At 35.9% G+C, this 17,867-nt stretch overlaps 3 protein-coding genes across 3 annotated transcripts; 1 reads left to right on the forward strand and 2 right to left on the reverse strand.

Annotated features, from left to right (window-relative positions):
• The first annotated feature begins 1,071 nt into the window (after positions 1 to 1,071).
• Positions 1,072 to 6,415, forward strand: LOC110445701 (gigasin-6-like). The gene is made up of 6 exons (XM_021490475.1): positions 1,072 to 1,216; positions 2,201 to 2,397; positions 2,854 to 3,024; positions 3,825 to 4,091; positions 4,605 to 4,858; positions 5,117 to 6,415. The coding sequence occupies exons 1-6, from the start codon at positions 1,106 to 1,108 to the stop codon at positions 5,710 to 5,712; spliced, it is 1,596 nt and encodes a 531-aa protein (XP_021346150.1). The 5' UTR covers positions 1,072 to 1,105; the 3' UTR covers positions 5,713 to 6,415.
• Positions 6,416 to 7,317: 902 nt separating this feature from the next.
• LOC110445703 (hemicentin-2-like) lies at positions 7,318 to 17,689 on the reverse strand. The gene is made up of 7 exons (XM_021490477.1): positions 17,553 to 17,689; positions 17,207 to 17,291; positions 16,961 to 17,013; positions 16,269 to 16,473; positions 9,679 to 9,831; positions 8,578 to 8,712; positions 7,318 to 8,185 (listed from the first exon to the last, which is right to left on the reverse strand). Exons 1-7 carry the CDS (start codon positions 17,571 to 17,573, stop codon positions 7,785 to 7,787), a joined length of 1,053 nt encoding a protein of 350 aa, XP_021346152.1. The 5' UTR covers positions 17,574 to 17,689; the 3' UTR covers positions 7,318 to 7,784.
• On the reverse strand, positions 13,628 to 15,681 carry LOC110445702. Its single transcript, XM_021490476.1, has 2 exons — positions 15,554 to 15,681; positions 13,628 to 15,113 (listed from the first exon to the last, which is right to left on the reverse strand). The coding sequence occupies exon 2, from the start codon at positions 15,111 to 15,113 to the stop codon at positions 13,629 to 13,631; it is 1,485 nt and encodes a 494-aa protein (XP_021346151.1). The 5' UTR covers positions 15,554 to 15,681; the 3' UTR covers position 13,628.
• Positions 17,690 to 17,867: the final 178 nt, after the last annotated feature.

Consider the following 17,867-nt stretch of genomic DNA (forward strand, 5'->3'; position numbering starts at 1 on the left):
CATTGTGTTAAACATAAAATAAATCTATAAATAAGACGCTGTTTGATCTTGCTTCAAATCATGATCTTTCCAGAATTCGTCAAAGTATTTCTCAATGTCAAATACTTTACGAGATGAAATAGCATACTGCGGAAAACTATTCCAGATATCAATTATTCATTGAGTAGATAATGTTTTGTAATATTGAAATTATACGATTTTGTCTGAGTATATTTAGCTGTGTCCACGAGTTTTTTCCTTGAGCGGCAAGATCATACAACCCATCCATCAAATTTGAATCGTAGAGCCCATTCATAAACTTGAACTCATACATGTATCTCCGCTAAAGCGCCTGTATGTTAGAGTTGGAAGCTTTAATCGGCGTAGTCTCTCTCTGTACCTAATAGTCTTAATCTAGGAAGTAATTTTATAGATCTTCTTTGAATGTTCTATATTCTTTCGTTTTTCTTTGGACTCAAAACAATTGAAGCGTACTCTAAATTAGGTAAAACCAGCGCTTTAAACAGATTTGTGAACATGTTTTCGTCCAAAAATCACTCATTGTCTTATTTGAGGATGAATACTCTTTTAAATTATCTTATTTTAGGTTAACACATGTAAACACTATACGATATGTATATTGCAATTACTAGGATAAAGAGAAGCTTTGAGAATATAACGAAGCAATTGCAAAAGAAAACCCAAAAAACAACAACATAATTTAGTCGAAAATGCTAATGTTTCGGACTATACTAATATACATTGTAGATTGTCAGATACCGAACATTACAAGGTTGTAGGTCAGAAACAAACAGAAAATATTTTCTCCACAGACAAAACGTGTTTGGAGAGGAGGGGTTTGGACAGAAATAATGAAATACACAGTAACGCACAAAATTACACGGGGTTTAATAGTTGTAACAAAATCATATGCCTGATAAGATTAATCCCGTAATAGATATTTATTTTAGAAAAAAAGTGTGTTAAAATGATACCACAAGAGATAATAATCTGTGTATTCACAAATAACGCTATAGATAGCTATATAAGGGATCACACTTCTGTACAGACTTCTTACGTCTGATAAGATATGTCTCGTTACACTGTTACCGACCCACATTTGACTATGGCTGGTTATAATCTGGTTTGGTTGCTGGTGGGTTCTCTAGTCCTCGTTTGTGAGTTATCGCTGTGTCAGCACTCATTCATACACACGGTAGATCATGTTCTAAGAAAGGTGAGGATTTGTTTATATCCCAAATCCCCAGTCTGGCACTGTATTGTTCCGCTTAGCGCACGAATGCTTCACTTGACATTGCGTAGCATTGTGTGGTCTGTTTTCTATGGTAACATTAGAAATATCATCACATATTATTTCTGTAATGCGTTAAGTCGTTTTATCTGTGTTTTTTCCCACATAATTGCCTTTACGATAAATTATGTTTGACCTTACATCGTTACTGAAACGTAATTGATAGACTGTATCGATATTGTATATCAAATATAACTACGTCTTAAAATCCGATCAAATGTACAGCAATGTAGACGAATTTGAGATAACGTTTATTGTGTAACTTGATAGTACGAGCTATGTCCCTTTACCAATGATTTTTAGAATCTACAATTGACAATCATGTTCATAAAGATGTTTGGAGAATAAAAATATGGAGAGAAGAAGACGCACGTGTTTTAGTTTTACATGAACGACGAACAGCCGTTGGGCGATTATAAAATGTATGATAAAAAAATATGTAATTTTGATATCCAGAATATACTTTGTACCTGATTCGTACGTTCTGTCTCCATATCACGTGAAACTGGTTATTTTGTTTTGACATTTATCTTAGATAAAGTACTGCCGGTTCTTAAGTTACTAAAATATTCATGCAATTTCGACATTCGTGAAGTAAATGCGTACAGGAAAGATGTTGAAAATCACAAATAATTTCCTTATAATTTGCCGATATGTGCACGTGCGCAATTTTTGTACTTTATAATATAAAAAAAAAACAAGTATACAAGACGGCCCACTTGGCTTTTCTGCTTTCTTGGGGGTTTTCAGTCCGCCCGAAGAAGCACAAAACGACAGAAAGGTCTACCGGTCAGTATTTAGTACAGTGTACAGTACTTGTTGTTTTATTTCATGATTTCCTGTGCAATTGTTTTTTTTCTATATTATCTACATTAACATATTGTTGACGCCCATGCCATTATGTAACAGGTGCTTCAATGTCACCCGACCACCCCCGGGCTGGCCGTGAGTGTCGTGAAGGGCGGACATGTATTGCTGTCTAGAGGCTACGGGATGAGAAACAAAACCACCCAGGAGCCGGTGACCAACACGACACTGTTTGCCCTGGGCTCGGTCAGTAAAGCCTTTGCTGCTACCCTTCTTATGAAACAACTTGCCGCGCACAAGTAAGCTCCATAGGCTAATGTATCCAAAGTATAATGCGTTGTGTTGTTGAATTAAGATATTGATCAGTTAGGTTTAAAATATATTTGTTAAACTTCTATATAAAAATTTAAGAAAATTCTTGACTAAATAAACGATAATATAATATACAATTATTGTAAGTTCAGTGAACATTATTTGTAATGTCAACTCCGTATATCATTTATTTGCTTTTACCAGTGTAATAAAATATATTTACTTTGACACGTGATAAAACAAAATAAAAAAATCCAAATATAATAACATGAAATGTTTTAATCAAAATGGTCCTTCTATCCATAGACAATGCATTATCATCAAAGTTGTCTGCAAATATCCTTCAGATCTAGATATTGGGGCTCTTCAAGCCTAACATACATTTAATGCCAGAGTGGAATATTTGGTAATGTTTAGAACCATTTCTCACTCCATTATTACAGTCTGACTATTTACTCAAACGTGGCTGACATTTTCGGAAATGGGTTCCAGTTTTCTACCGCGGTCCGAACAGAGTATGCTGCAATCCGGGACCTTTTGTCTCACACCATGGGACTTCCCCGACACAACATGATCCACCTCGACCCAACGTTGACGCTCCAAACATTGCCAAGGTATAGATTTATCCACCCTTTATGTGAGTGTAAGACTGGGTTTGGAACGAAATTGTTACCGTATTCAATATTTTCCTCACAACTGCTGTACATGTAATAGTTGTGTTGCAAACATGTGGATAACACGTTGGGATGATAAATATGTTTATGCTATAAAGTTGTCTATTGTGAATAATCATTTTCGAAACCCAAGTGTTCGGCTTTCGAAACACATATCTTCTCTTGAACAAGTGAAAAAAAATCACAATTATGATGAAGCATTTGAAGGCTTTCTATTCTTGAAGAGTATTAGCTTCTAGGATATCTGGGTCTGAAGATGAAGACTTTTGAACCTTTATCAATGTTGATCCGTTTTAGCATTTCTCCTTCGGCTTCTTGAGGTGAAGGCTAAATAACTAACAATTTTGGCTTGTCTTTTGTCATGGAAGCTTCCTCCAAAATGTTATTGATATCAGTGGCTTTTGAGAAAAAGTGATATATGTGAAATGTGACTGACGACGCACGACGAAGGAATGTAAGCGATAGTTTTGGCGTAATAACAAGATCTGACAGAACACATGTTCGCTAACGTTGATATGTCATGGTTGATCAAAAATTGGTGATTCGTTTTCTTATTGGATAAAACGTATTATAATGGGGTCTATAAGGTTTATCAGATTGACAAAGTGTTGTGTTTTTTCCTCGGATATTTCATTTTTTTTAAAATATCATTATTAGACTATCAACGTAACGGATGATACATATTTTCTTATCTTAAAACGAAACATTATATTTGTTCTTATGATTTTTTTTTTTCACAGTCGTATGAAATATTTAAAGTCGAACCACCCTTTCCAAAGTGTATATGAATATAACAACCTTATGTACGGACTGGTCTCAGCTATATCGGAGAAGCTTGGAAGGAAATCTTGGGAGAAACTTGTTGAGGAAAACCTATATACACATCTGGGGATGTCGTCCTCCTCGTTCCTGTCAAAAGTTGACCTTTCCGTATCAAAGGTCGCGCAAGGATACGTCACCGCAAAAGCTACAGGACATAGCCACGCCGTCCCTTTCGAATTACTGAGGTCAGTCTGCCATCGCCCATTTAAAAAAACCCACCAAGATACATGTTTGTATTTGTTTTACATGTATTTGAACAGGTATACTCTGAAATTAAATATCTAATGTCGATTACAACAATTAACGAAATAACAGATACTCCACCACGAAAAGAAACCTTTGCCTTGACTTGCATAGCCATGATATACCGTCTGCTTTTTCATTTGCATATTAAGCAAAGATGGCGTATATTATTGTCCGGATCGACCGTAAATGATCAAACCACGTAAGGAAATAGATACTCAATATCGTCACAAATAATAAGGTTAATGTTTAACCACACCTTGAATGTTACTTACGTCACAACTTCAAGAAGAGAATGTTTATAAAACGGGCAAAAAATAACAAAAATACATCATAACTGTCTCTGGTCGTTGTACCGTAGATTAAAGGAACAGAAATTGACATAACGCTTCTCGACGACAGTTAAACTATTTATATAACGACGCATTTCTTTCTATATGATACTTATACTTTAGAGCATGGGGCAATATGCCGGGTGCAATAGGTGTTATGAGTAGTGCAGAAGACATGACGAAATGGATGATGTTCCATCTCAGTGGAGGAAGAAGCGTCTCGGGGACAAAGGTCATGGACAGTGACATTCTTGCCTCCATCTACTACCCACGTAACTCCATCGGCCATTCCTCCAAGTACTTCAGTAGACCCAATGTGCCTGTCGCTACAAGCGAGTATAGTTATGCGTTTGGCTGGAGGAACGGCTATTACCGAGGTACGTTGTGAACAATGCACATGGATTTTGACTTCGCTGTTTAAGCAATTGGTAGTCTATACACTTGTGTTTTTATCATTCTTTTACTAAAAACATTTAGGACACTTAATTACAACAAGATTTCAAATATCTGTGTTTAATACTAAAATCAAATAAGGTATATTACATTGACCAATTGCTCGCAACTGCTTGTCTACTGTAATCCGTTAGTGTGTAGCACCACCAAATACATGTACCATACTCTTTCTTTTACTACAGGGTACCCTATCCTCCGCCACACCGGCACCATTTCAGGCTACTCATCTCTGCTAACACTTATCCCCAACTCCGACATAGGCATATTTACATCCATGACTGGTTCCGACTCTGATTACGTGTTACGAACTTTACTCCACAACTACCTTGCGGACGTGGCGCTAGGAGAAACCCCCTGGTTAAATGAAACAACCTTATGTACTTTCCCGGAACCATGGATGAGGAAGGATGCCTCTGTGTCCTCTGCTATAGAAACGGACCTGCCGTTCCATCGTGACGTCAACGGGTATGCCGGTACATATCATAACGACCTGTACGGGACTATAACCCTTCATGTGTCGTCTCCTCACCGTCACCTAGTGATGCAGTATGGTATCGCCACCTGGTTTCTGTATCCCCAACATGCTGCCGACAGCTTCTCAGGAAAGGGCCACGGACTGGCAGCCGTCGTATATGATTTGAAGTCCATCGTCTTCCATACAGCTGCGCATGGTCACATCCATAGCATGGTTATTTCCAGCTTCGAGTCGTCTGATCCACCTGTGTTTATCAAGTCAGCGTCCCATTCTACGTCACACAACGGACCTGCTTTTGGATAGCTAATTTACATTTATAGCAGTTGTAAAAACGAATTTTCAATACATGCAAATGTTTCTGTATGTGTTAGGGGATTGCTTTTAAATGCTATTACATAATGCAGGTGCACTTTCAAACTAAATACATATAAATTATACAGCAGAACTATCTATATTAAAATGTAGTTTTACATTCAATTAGTCATATTCACATGTTTTGTTCTTCGATAAAAACAAAAAAAAACAAAAAAACAACAACATGAGTTTATGCTTTTATAATGTCTACATCGTCGATTCAAACTGACCTCCTCCATGCATAACAATGTCACTGTTAACATTATTGGTAGTGCATATCCTGGCATGAGCATAAATACCTAAATTATTTCCGCTATATCTATAATGGTTTAAATCATAAACGAAAATGAAATTAATGACATTAATACAATTAAATTGTCCAATAAGTAAATTCAATTAAAAAGTAGAACGATCGCATGGATACTGCAGTGTTGGTTATTTTTATTATTCATTTTTATTTTGTTTTATTTATTTATGCATTAATTGAAAATATTACTACGTTTTCTCAGTAACATATAAACAGACTCTAGATCTGAGGAGAGTGGGCTTGCTGACAGTATAAGGTATGGCCTTTGCAGCTAAAAATGTTTAAATCAAATTTTTTCTTTGAAGCCATGTTAATTTTGTGTTTTACTGTTTTGCCTTCAAACTACTTTGTAGTTACAAATGTGCAAATAAATTTCAATTGAATTGAATATTTTTTCATGTCGGTTACTTTATGACAATAATTATTCGATAATGTATCATACATTTGACGCTAGACTAGATAGTAAATAAAACCCACCAAAATTATTTACGTTAAAGGACAACATATCAGAACATGATGACGTCATACTAAACAAAATATTGTAATATCCTAATTTAGCAACCAAACAATAAACGCAAGATATACAATGCACCTTGATCTCGAATTTCAACAGGAAAAACGTTGATAAATGTAAAGAACAAGTACAATGTAAACAGTTACGGACTTGCTACAACATGTTAGTACATTCGCGTCATGGAAACCCTTTTCTCACAATGTGTACCTGGCACGATGTGCCTGTAAATATATTGAATGGAACGGTTACCGTAGTCCGTATATCGTCCGATTGTCGTCCGTCCGTCATCTTTTCCCTTAATGCGACTCCTTCTGAAGAACCATTATGTGTAGGATGATTATGTTTGCCTAGTGGATATCCTAGCTACATTGAAGGATGCTGTGTATCGTGCCAATATGTGAAAACAACCCATATAGTTTTTCCTGTTTTCGCATATTGGGTTGTTTTCACATATTGGCACGCTACAATGATGCCCAAAAAATAAAAAAAATATTGCCTCCATTCCTTGTATGATCACAACGTGAGAGATGTCATATACGTAAAACAAATGAATAAAATTCTAATGAAGTTTTATTATATATTTTTTATAAGGTCTACATAATTATGTAGGTCGGGGTGGGGTGTACAACATATCTGTTGTTTCCAATTACATGTCCATTAGAGATGGCTATTATACCTCCAGCAGGGTCATCATTATCCAACAACGTCATATAAAACTAGTACAATATCTTACTTAGTGTACAGTTTTATTTGTTTTCCCAATCAACTAGTCATTATTTATTATTTCATTTTCTGGTTCTCTTGTAGGAATCAGGACTAATTATGCTTTCATGAAAGTATAAAAGGAGGAATAAATGGCGAATGAATTTCAGCATTTGTATAAAAACAATGAAGCGTTAGTTTTTGATAATGGAATTTAAAATAGAAAGCTCATGTAGAATCGTCGAAACATCGACACTTACAACATAATGACAAAATATTATTTGAAAAAAACGGAGTGAAAATAATCATTGCACTTACAACAAAATTGTGTGTGATAAACAAATCTGGGGTACAACATGAACAAACAATACACAATCATAAGTTATGATTACGAAAATCATGTGATAAAAAAAAATGTTATTTACAACATGTGATTCTTGTAAGCGTATATCTCCTTTAGTGTCACCAAAATCAGTGTAGAGGAACAAGTTGTAGATTCTATGGTTCACGTATGCTAAAAGATGCTGATTGCATTCCCAATGCATTCTGGGCCTGGCACTCGAACTCTCCATAAGCTCTAATTGTCTGGAATTTAAATACAACCATAAGTAACTTGTAGTGTTCCTGAACAGCGATGTTAAATTCCGTTATCTCATAAGTGAATGGAACTTGAAAACCTATGTTCGGTTTACTGTCCACACGACTATGAGTGACGAAGGGTGTACCATTGAATAGCCATGTACTAGAGTTGTAAGGCCTGGCATCGACTAAGCAGTGCAGGCTTATCCGGTCTGTTATGTTCGTTGCAAAACTATTTTCTGTTTCGTTTAACTCTATGTAGTGCCAATCAATTTCATCAGTAGATCGCTTCGAGATTTGCAGCACAACACTCGGCGAATCTGAAATCAAACATCAGAATTAATATCTGTATGAATACAATGTACTGTTGACGAATGTATTTCACAAAGAATCATTGCTATATTTTCGGTCTGAAAAATACGCGAAATATAAACCAAAAACAATTCGGTGTCATTTTTATAGAAATATAATTAAGTGATATTGACGGTTACATTCAGATTGAGGAGACGGTGAGACACAGGATTATGCAACGTAAACCTGAAGGGGGGCACGACGACTCGAGAAAGTACATTACTTCATATAATTATCATCAGTTCCTTTACCTTTGCCCCAAATACAAACTCATTTTCATTGCAGGTTATTAACATATTTGCATCAAGGGGGGTTCGTTTGGGGAACTTGATCAAGACATATTCAGCTGTAAATAACTTACAATTAATGGTTAGGTTCATTTCCTTTTTTGATGTCATGTCCTCGTATTGAGCGAATTCCATCTCGCAGTAATATCGCCAAGGACAGTATCTCGAAATATTTCGTATTTGCAGTTTTGGTCCATTAATACCGATTTCTGAAAGAGAATATATTGCAGTAATTTACAGAAAATGTGGGTATTGGCATGATAACCGGGGAAATTTGAAGAAAAAAACCCGAAAATATCAAACATGAAACTATCTGTCTGTTTGTGAACTGTGCTAGAAGAATCGCTATCTATGTACCTCGCAGACATGTTTTTTTATATATGGAAAAGGACATTTCGTCTTTATACTGCTACCTAAAACAATCAAACGTGAGGGTAGTCAATATTACTCAAGATAACACCAGCATACGGGAAGAGAGTCAATATTGCTCAAGATAACTAGAGGGGAGACAATTTGACTCAAGTCAACATATTCAAAAGATAAGAGGAGACAATATGCCTCAATGTCACACAAACAAAGGAGAAAGGGGATACAGTTTGACTCAAGATTATACAATCAAATGAGAAGAAGAGACAGTAAGACACAAGAAAATACAACCAAATCAGAAGAGGCATGACGAATCATGAAAGTAGAATACTCAAGATAACACAACCGAATGAGAAGGAGGAACATTATGACGGAATATAACACATCGAACGAGGCGGAAACCAGTGTGACTCAATGCAGCACATGCAGCAAACGAGAAGAGATGGCAATTAACTCCAGACAATTATGTAATCAAACGGAAGGGAATAATATGATTCCTGATAATACAGGATATGTACTATCGCCGTAGTTATCATTTGTTCCTCGCAAAGTTTACGTGTATAAATTTAAGCAATATTTGTAGATGATATAGATAAAGAAGGATAATTTCCTCATTGAAGTCTGCTTACAGGCACACGCATTAGCACAACTTAGCGTAACACTGGTATATTTGACAGTGGTTTTTTTTGGCATTTTACATATATTTTTAAGATTTGAACGAGCGTAAACATACTTATAATACAGCTCAAAGTTTAAATATTGTACCAGTATATGTTGCAAATATTACTGTGAAAGCCACAAGTACCTACCGATAGGGTTGGTCTTGTTTAGGTAGGCATACCAGGATATCCTGGGTAGGGGAACCCCGGTTACATTACACCACAGGCTCACGTTTCCGGTTTCATTGACCTCCACCAGCGGTCCGCTGAAGCTGCCATTAGTTACTCTGATCGCTGGAGGTTCTGGGTATTATTACAAAACATATTTCCTAGCTGTATCTGCCTTCTCAATTTTTCATTTTGACTTGATCATTTGTTATTAAATGACACATAATTACCATTCGATAACGTAGCCTAATTTGTTGTTTGTCTGAAGAAATCTGGGATACAGCTGAAATGTTTTTTATTTATCTGCGTTCACCACAGTTAGTTTAGGAAAGACATGTCAAAAACACCATTAAGACAGTTGAAACAAGTATTGACAATACTAAAATTGTGAATCAATCATAAATGTTCACAATTTGACCAAAACCAAGAGTGGAACAAAATAAAATAAAAATGTTTTACTGCTATAGCTATATATAGGGGCATTTCATGAAATTTATCTGAATAGTGCAGACAGATTTTTTAAAGCCACCCTATAGAAATAATTCAATTGAAATTATTTTCTATTGGAAATGTTTCCACCACTGTAATATGTTGAGTTAAAATATATATGTAACACACTCAAAGGTGAATGCATCTTTAAAATTTGATAATAGATACAATATGTCACTGCATCATACAGCTGTGTCATCCTTCTAGAACGCAACAGTTATGTTTGGGGCAAAACAGTTAAACATTTAAATTGGTCTATACAACTGTTGAAACAGATGTGGAGGGACGAGGGTGCACAGAACTCCTTAATTTATTAATTTTAAACTGTAGAGGAATATAAGTTAATTTAATTAAATTATTCACAAAGAGTACACACATTTTCTCTCATTTCCCTGTGTGTAAGATAGAGCTGTCCATGGTAAGAAAAGGGGTGTAGGAAATTTCTATTTTACACCCCATTTCACTTGACGTGACGTCACAATGGCTCAACACTGACGTGACGTCACGAATTTGGAACTCTCGGATGCCGCAATGCGGAAAAGGCGACGTGATGAAATGGCACGGTTCCGCTATCACGGTTTCGGATATTTTTATGCATACGTTCCGGACATTAGTTTGCACTCGATTTCACTTCCGGGGAGTTCGCTCCGTTTCACAGGACAACACGATTTTAGAGCGAATTTCACTAAAAATCATCAGTTTAATGATACGAGATCTATGTAAAAATTAAAATTTCTCAACACTAATATACGCTAGATGACAACATGGTAAGTTGTAGACGATATATTATGACAAGATAACGCATTTTACCGCTACAGTAAGGTGGCAGTACCCAAATCGGATCGGTACCCAAATCGGATCACTTTTGCAAATCAGTTATAACAATGATGTAGTCTTAGAATAGATAGCCATACACCATTTTTTATCTACAGATAATTAGTTTTTAAGTTCAAATAGCGCAAGAAAACGTTATTGAAACTCAAATGTCAATGTTTTTATTACGTTTTTACCGGACAGTTTCTGTTAGCTTTGTTCTGTATCTAATATGGAAGTTACTGTATAGAACATATATATTTAAAACTTCATTTCAGCTATGATGGAACTGGATTGTTCTGACCATTCTGAGGATGACAGTTCAGTACCGAATATTGATGACCTGAAAAAATGGACTGTGAAAAAACTGAAAGGTTGGTTGGAAGATCATGGGTTGAAAAGAAGTGGCTCAAAAGATGTGCTTGTAAAGCGTGTTTTTCGTGCATACCAGAATCTATTGGATTCAGACTCAAGTGTCATCGATAGCGACTTAGAAATGAGCCAGAGAATGCATACAGATTTCTCTAAACTGGACAGTTCGTGGACAACCGTCTCAAATGATAATTTACCAGATATCAGTGACAAAGACATTGAAAATTATTTCTTATATCAAACCAATCCTACATCTGGAAAACGTGCACGATTTCAACGACATCTTAAGAAAGCTAGGAAGTTTTGTGCATAAAACTTTTTGCGTGACATTGCGTATCATAATGTGTCTGTAGAATCGGAAGTTTGTTACGTAAAAGCGAAGTGTAAGCCACCTATGAGAAATATTGTGCATGTGGGTAATACTGGTCAGACAGCAAATCTGTACAGTCTAAATGTATGTATCACCAAGTCAACAGGACATATAATGACTGCATATTGTGACTGTAAAGCTGGAGAGGCAGGGCTTTGTGCACACGTTGGAGGTTTGTTGTTCACACTTGTGAAAATGAAAAATGCATGCACATCTCAGGAGTGCAGATGGGATAGACCTAGACCCATTCAAAGAAAACCAAGCCCAAAACGTGTTCATGAAGTTAGGTTCTCAACAAACGTAGACACGGAAAAGTTGCGTCCTTACCCTGACACATTCCAAGCATCAGCCTGCAATGACCCGGACATTTTTTTGAATGATTTACTTGAAGGTCTTGAAGTTGTAAACCCAGGATGTGTACTGTATAAAACACTTAAATCTCAACCAACAGACATTTCTTCATTTTTGAAGATTTTTGAACCAACTTTTTCGTATGCAGATTTTGTGGATCTTGACTCTGATGAATGTAAGACAGCATTTTTAGAATTTTTTAACAAACTGAATGTAAATACAGATATTATAGATAATTTAGAAGTTGGAACCAGAGGACAGAGTTTAAATAAAAACTGGGCAGATGCAAGAACTGTGCTGATCACAGCTTCCAACATGGGAAATGTATCCAAAAGAAAGAAAACACAACCTGACAATCTTGTTAAAACTTTGAGAGGGTATAATCCTCCACCAAGCACTGTGAAGAGCCTTCAGCATGGAAGAAAATATGAACGGCAGGCCCTGAAGGACTACAGGAAAAAACATTCAAAGTTTTGTGGTGGAAACGTTGAATTAGATGACAGGGGATTAGTTGTAAATCCTAAATTTCCATATCTTGGGGCAAGTGTGGATAGCTTGGTTACTTGTAGCAAATGTGGTACTGGAATTGTGGAGGTGAAATGTCCATATGGATCTGACAGTGGTGGTGCTACAAAGCTGTGGAGAAGAATGTCACCATTGGACTGTGCTAAAGATCCAGCATTTTTTTGTGATCTTGAAGACAATGATTTGAAATTAAAAGCAACACATAACTACATGTATCAAATACAAGGCCAAATGGCCATTTGTGAACAGAGGTGGACAGACTTTGTTGTCTGGACTAAAAAAGATGTACATTTTCAGAGAATTGAATCTCAAGACAACTTTTGGAAAGAAAACATGCTTCCATTTTTGAGACAATTTTATTTACGCGGCATGTTGCCAGAAATATTTTCTGAAAGGGTCAAAAGAGGTATTCCACTCTATCATGTCTCTTGAAATTAATATACAAGTGCCAGTATTTTAAAAATCAGGTGGTTTACTACGTCCAATTAACCCTGCTAATCAAATACATGTACATTGTATGCAGGTTTGACATTTGATAAGTACAGTGTATCTATATATATCTAACAATAAAATAAAGCTACCAGTACCTATGATATAACTCAGGTGACCGCTAAGGCCCTTGGGCCTCTTGTTCATTTGAGTTGGTTAGTAAGAAAATTATTTTTAACTCTTGTTTCAAAAAAAACACCAAATGATTATAAATTTCATTAAAAAAATGATATAACTTTTGCCAATAAAATTTATCAAAGCAATATTTTTGTTTCAGTTTTCCTTGGCTTTTTTCTCTATTTCATGCATATACTGTAATGTATCATTGATACATTGCTCATCACTAAGTAATAAACAACTACATTTATTATTTTTTCATAAAAAGACTGCATCCTCGGTCAATATATCTCTCCTCGGGTCGATAAATCCAGGTATTGACCTCAGCCAAAGGCTATAATTGAATAGTATCCATCCATCTAAAATACATGTAGCAAATAAATAAGTACCAAGTAAGATTCAACATTTATTTCATTAATGGGGGCAAAAGATTTGTCCACGCAATGCATAAAAATGCCATCTGCTCAATTAGATGAGCCTCTGATAGAGGTAAGGAGCCACTTAGTATCCGATAGTTTTTAAACTGTTCCATTTTCATTTCAACTACGATACGAGCAGAGGCAATACCTTGAGTCTGAAAAAACTCATTTGTGGTCATCTGTCGATAACCTGGAATCCTTGGTGGCATATTAAGCTTTATATTTACTGGAAGTAAATCTTCAACTGTAAATCCTTTATCTGCCATTACCATGTCACCTGGACTTAACTTAGGAAGAAGGTCATCATTTTCGAAAATGTATCGGTCAGACGCATTACCACACCAAAGACGAGAGATAAAATTTACAAGTCCATTAGGCGCAACACCAATCAATAGTTTAAATGTATTAGAATGTTTGTATTCTGACCAGGTGAGCCATTGCGCTGTGAGAGAAGAAGGTTTTTCTGTAAATAGTTCTGTACAGTCAATCACTACTCTACAGTCTTTGTAATCCTGAAAACTTTTTGGGAGATTGCACAAAATCTGCTCTCTAGATGGCCAAGGGACCAAGTGTTTTGCATGGGCATATAAGAAGTTCACCCAAGTGTTTACAATACGAGAAACAGTTGTTTTAGAAACACAAAATATATCACCAAGATGTTCTTGAAGTAAACCCAAACGCAATCTCATACATACTAATAGAAATTCATCTTCGGGACGCAAAGATCGTTTACGACCTGGTTTCATATGGTCAGACTGATGGTAAAGTTTCTCAGCACCGCCTGATCTTTTATCCCCTTCCCAGTAGTGTAGTTTATCTGCACCATGTTTCATCGTGGTTAAGAAATAGTGCCAAAACATTGAAAAAGTTACAAAGCCAGTGTAAAATCTAGTTTTGTCATCGTCCCCTTTCAGATCTTCCGGCATCATGTGTGGAAAATTTGCTTGGGTACTTGCATCTTTTGTAGTTCCTGGTGGAACTACAAAAGTTTGACTTGCCGCATCACAACTTATTACTGGATAAGTGTTTGTTTCAACATTAACTCTTGTTTTCGACTTGATTTTATCTTCAGACTCGCATACATTTTCAACAGAATTTGGCTGTGCATATGACTCCTCAAACACTTGCACAGTTTCATAAAGCATCTCTAATCCAAAATTATTTTCATTTTCTATTGGATGGCGTACTAAGGGCCTTCTTTGCTTAAGGACATCTTTTGGTGGTTTTGACGGAAATAAAGATGGTACGGAGGTTTCTATGAATTCCCCTTCAAAATGATCCGAACAAACTCTGGTGTTGTCATTTACAATTAGATTTGCTCGAACATTGCGCAGACGCCGTATCCATTGTTGTTTTATGTGACTCCTACTTTCTGCCATTGGAAGCCTATGTAAGGTTACTTTTTTCCCCTCTTCAGTTACATTAGCTGATGTATTGGAACATCCTGGTACACAACAGTATTTACGTCCCATCTACAAAATATTGTAACATGATTTATTGACTGTACATGTAGGGGAAAAAAACGTTTTTTTAATTTATTTCAGGTTATGCACAATGTTATGAAGTTCGTGATTTGTGGGTAGCTTGCCAAACAGCTTTTTACTTTAGGTACAAAATGACTTTTGAAATCCTGTATATTTAAAAATAATAATTAACACAAGAAAGAAGAATAACAGTTGCGTTTGATGTAAGAACATGTTTCTCTTATCATTTTTTGTCCATCATTAAACACAACATAGCTGAAAAATGTCTATCATCGGCAAGCATGACATTTCATAACGCCATCGCGTCAATAATGATGTTTTTTTGCCGATATTAGATTTCTCTTTAACATAAATGACAATCGTCTTTTGTCAACAACGGTAAACGCCTATCGAGATGCCATCTGTAGTTTATCGAACATGTTATTTACCTGTACAGTATACGATTTAATCGCCTCGGGTAATCTTCATTGAGTTTGTTTACTGGGGCGTGCTTGGTTGAACTCCCCGGAAGTGATGAGTGATTAGTAAATACCGGAACGGTTACGAAAATCCATCCGGGATTGCGATAGCGGAACTGTGCCATTGTATGTTTACCGAACACGTTAGAAAGATGTGATTAATTTTTCTGTGCAAACATTGTTTGTAAATATGGGATATGCCTAATCTGGCTGGCTAATTCGTTTTCGTTTAAAAAGTTCAGGGGAAAAATTCATTTTCAAAATGGTGGGTAGTCCAAATTCTGGTGGTTGGAATGAGAGTAAAATACTCTTTCATGCCCAAGGGTGTAGGATAGGGACATTCCACCCTCGGGATTTTCAAATTTGGCAAAAGCGTCGGGTTTTACCAAATTTGAAAACCCTTCGGATGGAATGTTCCTATCATATAGTATTACGAACCGTGCCACGGCTGAAAAGCGATTACTGTAAATGACATTCTACTGAAAATATGTTGTTTCTTAACGTATACATATAAAACTGTTACTTAATATTTATATCAATTAGTGTTACGATGAGTACAACGTAATTGTTGATGCACGATCTCCACTTATGACGTCAATTGGATGCTTAAACTTACTTTGAGTGAGCATGTCCGTTACAAGTCAAATTCTGACAAGGAAGAGAATTAATGTAGGCTAATACAAACCTGATACTACAAGTGTGTATGCCACTAGTGGTTCTCTATCTCCCGTGTTAGACCGACACACATACGAGTTACTATCTCCAAAAACTGTGTCAGATAATGCCATCAGCTGTTCATCATCGGCATCATCTCTGAAAGTGAATCGTTTGTCAGATATCTTAATGTTTCCTCCGTCCCTCAGCACTTCCGTTCCCCTGAACCATGACGTCTGAAACAGACGTTATAGATTATGTGCAGTTTCGTTTAAATTATAAAATTGTTTAAAGGTTTAATTACATGCACGTCAGCACACTAAAATCTAGAACCTTGTAAAATCATATTCCTCTTAAAAGTGATCCCCGTGATATCATGCGCGTTTTCCTTTGTTATAAAATAGTGCATATCTATGTTTGCATCGTAAATACGTATGAGTTACGACTTAGGTACTAACTCGGTCGATATGACTTGTTTAATTCATTGTGTCATTTTTACTACAAAGGCTGTATATCCATTTCGTATTTCTACATGTATAACTTATAGCGAATGCAAAGGTTTTAAAAGTAAGTTTAGTGGATGACCGTCACTCACAGCGATCGTATTATACATGTCCGCAAAGTATATTGTATATATATATATATATATATATATATATACATACATAAACAGTTCAACAAAGTATAGCAGAGGTACAACAATATACAATAAACTGGCCCTACCTCATCCTGACTACCAGCACACCGGAATAAGGCTGTGTCACCAGGCTTAACCACTACAACAGGATCCCACATCAACATCAGTTCAGGAAAATAGCATGTTTACATTACAACAAAAGAGGGTTCGTTCCTTTATTTTCTCGATACTTTGACATGATTTCAACACAATAAATTGAACTGACTGCTAACTGTTATCTTCACTACTATTGAAACACAATATAAGATAATAGTATGTACCAAAGTACTTACGTTGGTCTTTCATCTCATAAGACAAGGTGTATGGTATCGTCATTAACAGTATCATAACGACTTCACAATTCATCTCGTTAGTCAGCTGAAATAGCAATTTTGAAGTTGTCCACGTACAATGAAGACCAGAATTATTAATTTATGAATTCAGAATCGATAAACAAAGTGATCATATCATAGCTATAATCGTTCTGTTCTTAAAAAGGTTAAACCATACTAAACACCGAATCAATAGTATTATTTGACAGTACCACGGACTTAGCGCTAATTCCGTGACAGGACACAACAAAATTCAAACAGGCATGCCTTATATTAAAAAAAATGATAATTAAAAGTTTAAACTCACGTTTTTGTAAATATAAAACATATATCAGATCATGGTAGGAATCGAATCAATGTCATCTCTGAAAGTAAAAGTACGCTTGTAATAGTCGTGTGATAAGAAAAGGAAATCCGGGTTGGTGAAGCAGGGGAGTTAGATGTATACATACACTTCACAAGAATTTATAGAATGTCAAGTACTCTATAAATCTCCGTCGAATTATATGATAGCTCACAAGCGTTATACGCAGTCAATTACTAACAAAAAAAATTAATAAATTGAGTTATCATCAAGAACGAAACGGGAAGTAAACTATAATTAAAATAGTCATTGTACAAA

This window comes from Mizuhopecten yessoensis, unplaced genomic scaffold (assembly GCF_002113885.1).
Source record: "Mizuhopecten yessoensis strain PY_sf001 unplaced genomic scaffold, ASM211388v2 scaffold2329, whole genome shotgun sequence".
Lineage (NCBI taxonomy): Eukaryota > Metazoa > Mollusca > Bivalvia > Pectinida > Pectinidae > Mizuhopecten > Mizuhopecten yessoensis.